We start from the raw sequence: 13,675 nt of genomic DNA, 5'->3' as shown, positions 1-13,675 counted from the left end.
CCCAGGTTAAAACCTCAAATTGTTATTGTTAATTCGTGAAAATGAATGGAGATTTACCGAAATCGAAGGTCATAGTTGATTTTTACCTTCAGTGACTGCACTATAGAAAGAAAATGGCAATTCAATAATTGAGATGCGTATATTTTGCAAGCTCATAAATTATTAAACGATGTGTATTCGCCAAATAATTAATTTAAATTATTTTAAGTAAAACTCTCTCTTAAGCCGGGAATATGGGATGGTTTTCTTGCGAAGGGGTTGTAGCTCTATAATCGAAAGGCGCGTGATTTAAGAGTTTATTCTTAGAATATAAGCTATACGAATTAAACTACTATTAACTTTTTTGTAAAAATTTACAGTTTTTCAGTGATTTACGAAAAATCGCTTCATAACATGCATTTTTTTCACGAATAATTAAAATCTTTAATCTTTAATAACTTAAAAAGTATTGACTTATTTTATTAACTTTATATAATAAATTTTACTTTTAATTTGTTCTTTTATTGATTTGTGCAGTTATTTTTTATAAAATAATTTTCACCCCCGAGAAGGGGCGGTATGCACCCTCAGGGTAAAGGCGCAAGGTAGTATTATGTCACCTTTGTTTCTTGACGTATCCTCTAACCACTGACCAATTTTCGTGAAAATCGATAAAGGTTCACCGAAATTGAAGGTAATCGTTGATTTTTACTTTCAGTGACTGCACTATACAAAATAAATTGCAATTTACTGATCTAAATGCGCGTAATTTGGAAGCTTATAAATTATTCAATGATATGTTGTCGCCAAATAATTAGTTTAATGCATTTTAAGTACAACTTTCTCTTAAGCCGGGAAGATAGGGTGGTTTTCTTGCGAAGGGGTTGTAGCTCAATAATCGAAATGCACGTGATTTAATAGTTTATTCTTAGAGTATATAAGCTATAGGAATTATATCCGCAATACGATATATTTTAAGTTTTCTCAGCATTTCTCTCTTAAGTTAAATCAATTAAAGGGTTGTTTGGGGGTGAAGGGGATGAGCTCAAAAATCGAAACTATATAATTTCAAGAGCTCATAAATAGCTCGTAATTCTGCCGCAACAACCGATTCAATATTCCTATTTTTAAGTAGTGGGGGGGGGCTGACTCGGCCCCCCCCCCCCCACTAAAGTATCAAATTCCTGCTCAGTGGAACGAGCTCAAAATTTTTAGTTTGCGGAATATGAGAGCTCATAAATCAGGGCTATTTGGTTTTTGATTTTTGCAAGTGGGGGGGGGGGGCAAACATTAACACCAAGCCCAGAGAACAATGTGGAGTAGTACTTATCAGCAAAAACAAGGAAAAATCATTTGCGGACCTTATGACAGAAGTGAAAAGTAACCTCACAGGAAGAAAATCCATCGACATAAAAAGGATCAGACAGACCAGAAATCAAGGAATATCACTGGAACTGGGAGGAGGAAGGGAAATGGCGGAGGAAGTGAAGAAACTCCTCTCTGGTAGCACATGTGTGTCGAGAGCAGTGGCAAAAGGGGGCGTCGTAAAGAGAAGAATCTTGATGCAAGAAATCCCACCCAACACAACGGAGGATGTGATCCAAAAGGCCACAGAGGAAGCAGCAGGTAAAGAGCGGGCATGTGACATAGTAAAAACCTGGACCGAGACACGGGGTGGAGAAAGAGGGATGATGAGTGCAGTGATGGATGTCGACGAAGACGCGGCCGAAAAGATCCTAAGAATGAGAAGAATTAGGGTAGAGTATACCTCCTGTCGGGTCATAGAAGCAAGGACAGAAATACCAAGATGCTTGAGATGCCTAGCCTTTGGACACAAGCAATGGAACTGTAAAGGGCAGAACAGAAGAGGATGTTGCTTCCGATGCGGCAAAGAGGGTCACATAGCGTCGGAATGCAAGACAGAAACAATCAGATGTCTCAACTGCGATGTGACCGGGCATGTGGCGAATTCAAGAAGATGTCCAAAGTTCAACCGACTTGTTGAAAGTAGGGACCACTAAGGACTAGTCCCAGGAAGAGCGCGCGAGTGGAAACAGTATGAAAGAGAGCGTGAAAGAAGTCCGAGTCTAAGAAATGGCGAACACAGGAAATAAGATCCGAGAGCTGAGAGTACTACAAACGAACGTGGGAACGGCGAGATTAGCACATGATCTCGCCGAGGCTGCCGCCGTAGAAAAGAATATCGACGTGCTGGTGACGGCGGAGCCAAACCCAACAGCGGCTAAGAAAAGAGGATGGTTTGTGGATACGACTGGAAGGGCCGCTGTACGAATCTACAACAGAAAGCTGCGAGTGTATGAAATTAAACCGAAGGAAGGATACGTGATCGTCCGGATGGAGAAGATACAGCTGGTCTGCTGTTATGTTTCTCCGAACATAACAGTGGGTGAGTATGAGAGGAAGATGGACGAGATCATGCAGGAAGTGGGGAACACAGGAGGAGAATGCGTAGTGCTGGGAGACTTTAATGCAAAAGCAGCGGAGTGGGGATCTCCTATCACCGACACTCGCGGCAGGATACTGACCGACTGGGTGGGTACTCTGGATCTAGTAGTACTGAACACAGGTCTGGCGCCTACGTTTGTTAGGAGAGGTACAGGTACGTACATCGACGTGACTATGGCGACACAAGGAATAGCGGCGAAAGCAAGAGGCTGGAAGGTTTTACCAGACTACACCGGAACGGAGCATCAGTACATCGGATTCTCGATAGTCGGGACGGGAACTACTAACGCAGTCCGCGCGTCTGGTACGTCGGGAGGCGGATGCGGCGATGGAAATGACTGGAAAGTATACGAGGAGCTGATCAAATGGAGAGTTAGCATGATGCAGGGTCAATTACCGACAGTCGAAAACCTGGAGAGGGTAATTAAAGAAGCGATGGAGGGAAGCAGGAGGGGTCGCCGAGATATAAACAAGATGCCCTACTGGTGGAACGCGGACATCGAGACACAAAGAAATGAATGTATAGTCATGAGAAGAAGGCTAACGAGAGCAAGAGGCAGAGCAGGAGTCGATCCTGATGTCATCGAGGAGATCGAGGAGGAGTACCGCCTACGGAAGAGGGAACTCTACAGGGAAATTCGTGCAGAAAAGAGAAGGCACTGGAGAGAACTGTGTGAAAAACTGGATGAGGACGTCTGGGGTCAAGGATACAGGATCGCCATGGAAAAGTTCCATGCGTACCCCTCGTATGAAATGCCTATGGATAAGAAGCTCGAGGTAACACGAGAGCTCTTTCCCGCGGGCAGGTGGCATGGTGTACGGAGAGACGAGGAAGCTGAGCGGGCTGTACCCTTTACCATGGATGAACTTGTCGAGGCATTGGGCGCACTTAAGACGCGCAGGTCCCCCGGTTTGGATCAGATATCACCTGAGGCGGTGAGGTGTCTAGGACGGGCGGAGCCCGCGTGGCTTCTGGAGCACATGAATGCACTGCTGGAAGCACAGACCTTTCCTGAGCCTTGGAAGACATCGAAGTTGGTACTGCTTCCCAAAGCTGGGGAAAAGTATCGACCCATCTGCCTTCTTCCGTGCGTCGGTAAGCTGTATGAAAGAATGCTGCGGGGACGTATCGATGGCATGATTGAGAGATCGGGAGGCTTGTCCCCGAGGCAGTTTGGTTTCTGTAAAGGGAGAAGCACGATTGATGCAATCGTGAGTGTATTCGACGCATTGCGCAATAGAGGGGATGAACACCGTTGGGCGGCCCTGTTGTTGTTCGATGTTAGGAATGCATTCAATACGCTGCAGTGGAACGAGGTAATGAAGGCAATGGAGAAGAGAGAGTGTCCTGGATACCTGATGAACGTGGTAGCGGAATATCTGTCTGAGAGAAGAATTATGGTGGAGAAAGGCACGATCGTGGATGTGACGGCAGGTGTTCCCCAGGGATCTGTCTTGGGCCCGACGCTATGGAATCTAGCATATGACGGGATTCTGAACTGTGAATATGGAGAGGGTACGTCTCCCTTCGCATTTGCAGACGATCTCGCTGTGCTGGTAGTGGCGCGGGACGAGCCAGATCTTAAATACCGGGTACGGAAAGCAGGCGGCGTCGTGAAGAAATGGATGACACAGCATGGACTGAAACTCGCGGCAGAGAAGACCGAGGCCATCATTCTGAAGGGGAAAAGGAACAGGCAAAGTGTGGAGCTACAATGTGCAGGAGCGTGTCTAACACCCAAGAAACACGTAAAGTACCTAGGAGTGACGATGCACCAGAATGGAAAATGGGGGGAGCACGTGCAGGTGGTGACCCGGAAGGCTGCAAACAGTGCGGCTGCGTTGGGGAGGGTGATGCCCAACATTGGAGGACCCAAATCCGAAAGGAGGAGGGCCTTGCACGGTGTTGTTCAGTCGATCGTCCTCTATGCAGCCCCAGTCTGGAGTGAGGCGGTAGGGATACGGGCCTACAGGGGGCTCATTACACGAGTGGACAGAACAAGTCTGCTGCGAGTGGCATGCGCCTACAGGACTGTGTCTGCCGCAGCCTTGTGGGCCATCACTGGATATGTTCCGCTGCATGTGTTGGTAGTAGAAAGAAAAGAACTGTATGAGAGAAGAGACCTTGAGCTTACTATGGCCGAGAGAAGACAGGAAAGAGAAAGGTCAATTGAAAGATGGCAGCAAGAATGGAACAACATGGAGCATGTGGCACAGTGGACAAAGATGCTGCTTCCTAACTTAAAGGATTGGATGGACTGTGGTCACAGGCGACTGGACTATTTCCTGACGCAGGTGCTCACAGGACACGGGTGTTTTAGAGCCTACCTCTCTAGGTTTGGAAAGGCTGACACTGACGAATGTCTATACTGCAGACACCCGGACACTGTTACACATACCATGCTAGAGTGCAACAGATGGATAGTAGAAAGAAATAGAATGGAAAGAGAGACAGGTGTGAATTTTTTGACAGTGCGAGAAATGATTGAGAGAATGATTGAAAATAAAACTGGTTGGACTAGCATACACAACTATATCCGTGTAGTGATCAAGAAGAAAGAAGAGGAGGAAAAACAGCTGTACCAACGATAGGGGTGAAATATATGGCGAGTAGAAGGCAGAGGGAATAAGTTTTGACGAGAGGCGAATAAGTGAGATATATTGTATGAGACAGACTGTGGGAAAGAAGCTCAAAAAAAAAAAAACCCAATCTTGGGACCAAAAAAAGGGGGAACGGGGAAAATGAAGGGCCTCCTTGCTTACAGTCTGTGGATAAATGAAGGTAAAGTGCTTCGGAAGCGATGTCGACCTTGCAGCGGCCATTCCGTTTTCGGAGCGCTGGATGACAGAGGAGGGTCTGGTTTAGCAGGTAGGCATTCGGCGTAGCCTCGGCGACGAGAGAGCGTTTTAAAGCACCTCGGGAACTATCGCTGGTACTACGAAGAATGAATCCTGCACTAAGGTCAGTCAGGCGGCGTTCTGGACTGAGGTGTCTTTTGAAGATTCCAGACCCCCCCTCTTTAAAGACGAAAAAAAAAAAAAAAAAAAAAAAAAGTGGGGGGGGGGGCAGCTCAACACGGGTCCTCTAGACATGGTTCCCAAACTAAACATTTCATTGCGCGAGTATGTTAGAAAAACATGTTTGTCGAGTGGGCAAGGCTAGTAGCGAAAGTAACTGTAAAACAAATAAGTGTAAATGTAAAAAAATGGAAAGTTGTGTAATTCCAAGTGCAGTGAGAGTTTGCTATGTCACCTATGTCACAACAAATAGTAGGTAATTAGTAAGTAAAGTAGTAGTATTAATTCAGGCAAAGAAACTCAAATCAGGTTATACAAATCATTGTGTCTTATTTTTATTTCAGTTCAGTAAAAATCACACTTCTTGAATAGCTATTGAAATTTATTGTTTTTATTTCATCATTTTATACTTTTACCGCTGGTCCTTGGCAATTGTATACAATTACCGGTAAAAGTAGATAGTTGAAAATAATCTCGTACATTTATCGTCGACTTTAGTAATTGTATACAATTACCAATTATCTACTTTTACCAACATATACAAGCCCTCGGAACTTCGGCCGATCAGCCAATGAATCTCTTATTTGGCAGGGCTTTTCTATTGAGACGACATCGAACCTTCTCAGAGCAACGTAAATTGTGCGGAACATAAGAGATGCCACAGAACATCGCCTGCATAAGAGATGCCACAGAACAATGTTCCTTGAGAAGGGTCCGCGATCTGGGTCGTCTCGTTTCCTTAATATTTTTATTTATGAACTAAGAAGAGTCACATCTGAGTTCTATTCTGAGCCATATCTTTTTGTATCGTATCCATAAGAACGAAATACTGTTAGAATTCGCCAGGCTCTCTGGAGAAATAACAACTAAATGTTTGAAAGTAAATTTTCATTTTATATTCACTCTCTGCATCTGTTTTGATTTTTACTCAAGAATTATTATTATTCCTGCAATAAATATTAATACTAATGTACAAAATCTCTTACAGCTGAATGTAGTAACCAGTCGTGGAGTTCAGCTTGCAGCCTTATTCATGAAAGGAGTCGATATGGCTCTTATAGCAAATGATACTTGCGGAGCACCATTGCCTTGGCTCATGTGTTGTCCTTGGTTATATTTCGATGGAAAACTCTTCCATTATACTCTAACAAGATCTGCGCATGCCAAGAATATTTTAGAAGTGTGCGACAATTACATTGAAAGAGTGGTAAAAGTTGAACGCATAAGGAAAGCAATTTTGGAAGGCATCGATGTTAGATTTGCCAAAATGCCGTTGCCGCCTTTTGCTGGACGTAAGTTATTAATATAAATTATTATATCAACAAAAATGTATTCACAAACTTTTTGTAAAGTTTATTTAGCAGTAAATGGTTGACTTGAAATAGTACCGACTATAAACATCCTGGGTTAACCGATAATAGTATAAAAGGCCCGGTTTCAGGTAAAATTTAAATATGTTTAAATGTTTGTTTTTCTATAATCTTAGCAATTAAAATATATTTAATTTATTTTAACTCATTTGAAAACATTAATTTCGGGTATATAAGGCAAAGCAATATATTGTACATCCGTTTTTTTGTTTTTGTCGTCGTAATTATTGTAAATTTTGTGGATCCTTTGCTTTATTATAGGAGTACCGTCTAGTCAGTGTTAATTGTCAAAATACCAACTCTGTCTACCTCGTTTGCCTATCGCTCCGGACCGGTTTTAACAGTGGGACAAGTCAGATAAATTTAATAATATTTGCGACCGCACTAATTGTAGTCAACCATTTACTGCTAAACAAACTTTACATAACGGAACGGGTAGCTCCGTTGGAGAATAGAGTGTTCAACTGAGCTGTCCGTTACATTGTAAGAACTTACACAAGTTTAATTTAAATAAAAATAAAATTATTTTCTATGTAATATGTATGTACAATAAAAATAAAATACCAATCCTGGTGAATGAATCAACGATGCAACGATCTACTCTAAATACATGCGGAAAATAATGTACATATATGGAATTGATATAACAGAATTGCATATTAAATGTTCTTAATATACAGAGTGGGCCAAACAAAAGAATCCACCTCGATATTTGGCAGTATTTATTAGATTTTAAGGAAACAAAAAAACAGGACTATTTTTTATCTAAGGGGGACACATTTTTACGGTACATACATCTGACATTTGTCAACCCCTTCCCTTCCACTTCTCCCACCCCTTATTTTTGAATAGGGGTCGTGTGCTAGCTCATTTGAAAGGTTATTCAATTCGCTATTCAGTAATATCAACATTAACATAATTATTTATACAGGGTGTTTGGTAAAGAATGGGCCATAGCTTAACCTTAGATACCTGAGGTTAAAATAGGTCGATTTAAGCTAACTTACCTTAGTACAAAAGTTGATAATAACAGAAATACAGGGTGTCAAAGTTAAACTTTTATTTTATTTATTCTTGAATATTTCCTGACAGTCATGGGATAACAACACGAAATTTGGTAAGCGGGTATTTTTTGGGATGAGAAATCTAAATTCGCCACCAAAAATGATGTATTTCCCAGAAGGCGCCACATACGTCTTGCAGTGCTCATTTAATACGTTCAGTTTTTTTTTATCTCCCACTCTACATACTTTTTGAATCAAAATTTTTATTCTCTTGTTATTTTTACTTAAAAAAAAGGTATACTACATTCATCTCGCCAAACTCAACTGTTTTCGAGATAAACGCATTTTAAATCTGCGATACAACATATTTTTGTGCATAATATCATTGTAGTTAGACCCGAAAAATAAATTTGAAACCATAATACTGCCGTGCTTAGCAAAAACGCCGTATCTGCAAAAATCTGAAAAAATTAGATTTATACATTTTTCTAACCAAAATGTGCATATCTATCTTATTTGCTTACTAAAAATGACGTAAGTTAAGCCAAAATACATTAAACACAACGCATTTTATGCCGTATCTGCAAAAATGTTCTTGGATACTTAGAATAAATGCGTCATCTGAAAAATACTTTGAAAAAACGCCGTATTTAAAGGTATAATAGTCCAGGGTTACTAGGACCATCTTCTCCCGGTAAGGGTGGTTAACCCTTATCCGAGGGGTGGAATGATTAATAGTCGTATCACTGCTTAAGTTGTTTTATTATACTTGCATGAGTATAAGCTGGTAGCAAGCTACGCGACGTCGTCTCGCGGAGTGGAGATGATACTATTTTAATATGAATAATCTTACGTCTAAGAAAGTATAATGACGAATGTGGAATGTGGAATCCCTTACTATGTTTTGATTGTATAAGTATATTTGAAAGTGCCGAGTCAGCGGCGACCCTGAAAGGTGTTTATAGTAAACACCGACCGTGACTGTATGTATAACTACTCCTCACAATCTAGGTCAATAATATTTATGTAACGAAAGATATTTGTTTATGATAACATTTAAATAATTGAAAGAAATTAACGTAGATAATTAAAGGGTGTTTTAAAAGATATCTAATAAGTACAGATGAATTCTTGTACAAAGGTCACTTGACGCGTTTATTCTAAACAGGCACTAGATGCGGCGTTCTGCCTAAGCATTTGACAGATTTTACAGCATGTGTAAAATTTTTAATAAGGTTAGTTTGTTGCAATTTTTCAACGAGAACTGTTGTTTGATATAATTTTTTAAATATGTCAAATAGAACACATTTAATACTGCAGAAGGCTATTTCTTTATCAACAGAAAATCTAAACACATATGTTTGAGTTAGTAGTCGTCCAAACTTGATCGAGGACGGTTGTAGAGAAAACAATTACTGTTATCAATTTACCATTTAAAGCTAATTATACCTTAATGGACTTGAAATATTAAAAATAAATCTGGTGTAGTGATACAAAACAGATTTTATATATTTAAATCAACCAAATTAATTATTTCAAAACAAATTAAATAATAAAAATAAAGTATATTAATATTAGTGCTGGCGATTGTGAGAAAAATGTGTTGTGAATTTTATTTTTGGAATCCACCAATCAAGGTAACACCTTATACTAATATTAATATTTAAATCAAAATGTCGAACGGATATAATCAGTATCCATTTCCATACTCTCAATGTCAAACATCTAGCCAAATGAACCTCAGCGACCAAAACTTAACAGTTCAACAACTAGGATATTTTCCACAACAAATGCAAATGGGACCACATCCTGCATCACAAATTCAGCAAAATTTCGCTCCAAGCCAGCCAAACCAGCCAATGCAGTTATATCAACCTCAATACCAGTATTCCGTCCAAAGTACATTACCACAATATCAACCCCCCAACCACATCCAAAGCAAATGATGAAGAATGGCAAATAGTTCCAAATAAAAAACGTGGGAGAACCAGTCCAGAACAACATTCCAAACTTAAACAAACCAAAATAGATAACTACTGGCTCAACACACCAACAGCAAATAAATTTAATGTATTAATTAATGAAGAGACATAAGAAGCAGATACTGAAGAGGAAAAAAAAACAGGAAGAGAAGCCCCCACTAATATTTATTGCGGGTGTTAAAAACATCCAACCATTAAACGAACTACTAAACACTATAGCCAAAGATAAACATTTAATCAGAGTGTTGAATGAAGAATAAGTCAAGGTACAGGCCCAAATAATTGAAATATACGACAGTATAATAAAAGCACTTGATGAGAAAAAAAACGAATATCATACATATCGTAAGAAGCAAGATAAACCCTTTAGAGTAGTGATTCGCCATCTTCATCCTACAGTGAATATACAAGAAATCAAAAAAGAAATAGAGAGCCAAGGACATATAGTTCTACAAATAACGAATATACTACAAAGAATTACAAAAAAACCCCTACCACTATTTTTTGTGGACTTAAAAATACACGAAAATAATAAAGAAATTTATAAGATGGAATATTTACTCAACGCAAAAATTGATGTCGAAGCCCCAAGGCTAAAAAGAGAATTAGTACAATGTACCAGATGTCAAAGATATGGTCACACAAAAAATTTCTGCTATCATCAATACAGGTGTGTAAAATGTGCTCTAAATCACAAAACAGCTGATGGCCCTAACAAAATTAGATCTGATCTAGTAAAGTGTGTACTTTGCGGTAATAACCACCCAGCGAATACAGAGGATGCAGTGTACATAAACAACTGCAAGAAGCAAGATTTCCAACCTTAAGAAAGAAAGAGTCACCGAATCAACTACAAAACCAACAGCTACCAGTGGCTACAACAAATATAAGTACAACACAAATACCTACATAATATGCTCAAATGGTAAATACCAACCAACAAGATATTACAATGGTCACTCAGGCAAATGACATGCAGGAGTTAAAGAATATGATGAAAGGGCTTATGGAACAAATGAGCACCATGCTAAACTTATTAACAACACTTGTCTCAAAAATGAACTAATGGCTAATACACTAAAATTTGCCATATGGAATGCTAATGGCTTGACACAACACAAACATGAGTTGCATGCATTTATAATTAATCACCAATTAGACATAATACTGATTTCAGAAACACACTTCACGAAAAAAAGTTTCATACAATTTCACAATTATAAAATATATCACACAACACATCCAGATGGAACTGCACATGGTGGGACAGCAATCATTATAAGAAACAACATCAAACATTACCAGACAACTCACTATCAAAAAGCACATATTCAGGCCACAAATGTAGTTGTAGAAGACTGGACAGGACCTATAACTTTTTCAGCTATATATTGTCCACCAAAACATTCAATTAAACAACCAGAATTTAAAACCTTTTTTGATACACTTGGACCTAGGTTTATTTGTGGCGGAGACTACAATTCAAAACATCTAATGTGGGGATCTAGACTTATTAATACCAAAGGCCGTGAACTACAAAAAGAAATACTAATAGATAATCTGAACATAGTAACCACAAGGGAGCCAACATACTGGCCTACAGACCCTGCGAAAATTCCAGATCTCCTCGATTTTGCTATAGTGAGAGGAATAAATGAAAAATACTTTAAACCAAAGTCTTGTTACGATTTATCCTCTGACCATTCACCTGTTATCATAACTGTAAGCAAAAACATAACAAAAATAGAAAGGAGCTGTACATTACACAACAACAAAACAAATTGGAGTTATTTTAGATATCAAGTAAATAATCAAATCAATTAAGACATCCCACTAAAGACCGATAAACAAATCGAACAAGCAGTAGAACATTTTAACACAGTTTTACAGGAAGCAGCATGGAACTCAACACCATTACCTACAAATCGACATATGAACAAACACTGTTCCAATACATCATCATCATTCTCTTTGCCTTATCCCTATGCGGGGTCGGCTTCCCTAATTGCATTTCTCCACACAGTTCTATCTTGGGCCATATCAATGTTAATCCCCTTTACCAACATGTCCTGCCTTATCGTCTCCCCCCAGGTCTTCTTTGGTCTTCCTGTCCTACTCCTTCCAGGAATCTGCACTTCAGCTATTCTTCGTATTGGGTGGTTAACGTCTCGACGTTGAACATGACCAAACCATCTTAACCTATGCTCTCTCATTTTGGCATCAATTGGTGCCACACCTAGACTTCCCCTAATATACTCATTTCTAATTTTATCCTTCTTTGTCACTCCACTCATCCATCTAAGCATTCTCATTTCCGCCACATGCATTCGCTGTTCCTCTTTCTTTTTCACTGCCCAACATTCAGTTCCGTACATCATAGCTGGTCTTATGGCTGTTTTATAGAATTTTCCCTTCAGCTTCATTGGAATTTTTCTGTCACACAACACACCACTCGCTTCTTTCCACTTCATCCATCCAGCCCTAATTCTACTGCATGCATCTCCATCTATTTCTCCATTACTCTGTAATACCGATCCTAGGTACTTAAAACTATTGCTTTTTACAATCATTTCACCATCCAAAGATACCACTTTATTTGTAGTAGCTCCATCTTTAACTGAACATTCCAAATACTCTGTTTTTGTCCTACTAAGTTTTAAACCTTTTTCCTCCAGAGCTTGTCTCCACTGTTCCAGTTTTTGTTCTAAGTCTCTTTCACTATTTCCTACTAACACGACATCATCAGCATACATTAAGCACCATGGAATGTTACCCTGTATTTTCGCTGTTATCTGGTCCAAAACTAATGAGAATAAATACGGACTAAGCACAGAACCTTGATGCAATCCTACTTTCACATGAAATTTATCAGTCTCTCCCACACCTGTCCTAACACTAGTCGTTACTCCCTCATACATATCCCTCACAATCTTTACATATTCACCAGGGACTCCTTTCTTATTGAGTGCCCACCACAGAATCTCTCGAGGAACTCTATCATATGCTTTCTCAAGATCAATGAATACCATATGAGCGTTTGTTTCTTTACTCCTGTATTTTTCCATCAACTGCCTTATAATGAAAATTGCATCTGTTGTTGATCTACCCTGCATAAAGCCAAATTGATTCTCGGACATTTCGGTCTCTTCACGTATCCGTCTATCAATTACTCTTTCCCATATTTTCATGGTGTGGCTAAGCAGTTTTATAGCCCTGTAGTTTGTACATTGTTGTATATCTCCCTTGTTTTTGTAAACAGGTACCAGTATACTGCTTCTCCATTCGTCTGGCATTTGTCCAACTACCATAATTCTATTAAATAGACCTGCTAGCCACCTTGTTCCTGTCTCTCCCAATGCTCTCCATACTTCCCCAGGAATATCATCTGGTCCTACCGCTTTTCCTTTCTTTACTTTTTGAAGCGCTTGAGCCACTTCCTCGTTGGTTATTTTGGTGACCATTGCTGCTACTGTCTCAGTTGACTCTACAGACTGTCTGTCAAATTCTTCATTTAATAAGCTGTCAAAGTACTTTCTCCATCTCTTTTTGACATCCTTTTCGTGAACTAGTATTTTATTATTTTCATCTCGGATACATCTAATCTGATTAAAATCTTTTGTTTTCTTTGCTCTCTGTTTGGCTATTTTATATATCTTCGTTTCGCCTTCCCTGGTATCAAGTTGATCGTATTGGGACCGTGCAAGTTCGGCAAAGCGACCTCTATTTCTACGCTCTGTACTTTTATTCGCACTTTTAATTATATTGGCCAATTATATTAGTCCTGGTTGCTGGATAATTGTCAAGACCATAATCCAAAAAAATAATAAGAAGAAAAAATAAGATGCAGGTTATGTTT

The 13,675-nt window shown here is 39.5% G+C and overlaps 1 protein-coding gene across 1 annotated transcript in view; it reads left to right on the top strand.

The window, feature by feature from the left end:
* The window catches only part of LOC126884376 (constitutive coactivator of PPAR-gamma-like protein 1 homolog), a 336,683-nt gene that overhangs the window by 253,377 nt on the left and 69,631 nt on the right, over window positions 1–13,675 (top strand). Inside the window, exon 11 of the mRNA XM_050650301.1 lies at window positions 6,452–6,755. Within this exon, the coding sequence (XP_050506258.1) occupies window positions 6,452–6,755 (304 nt within the window). The remainder of the gene's footprint in view (window positions 1–6,451; window positions 6,756–13,675) is intronic.

Source organism: Diabrotica virgifera, chromosome 5, assembly GCF_917563875.1.
Source record: "Diabrotica virgifera virgifera chromosome 5, PGI_DIABVI_V3a".
In the NCBI taxonomy this organism is placed as follows: Eukaryota; Metazoa; Arthropoda; class Insecta; order Coleoptera; family Chrysomelidae; genus Diabrotica; species Diabrotica virgifera.
Note: the sequence above shows the minus strand (reverse complement) of the source record. Positions and strands in the feature narration are given on the sequence as shown.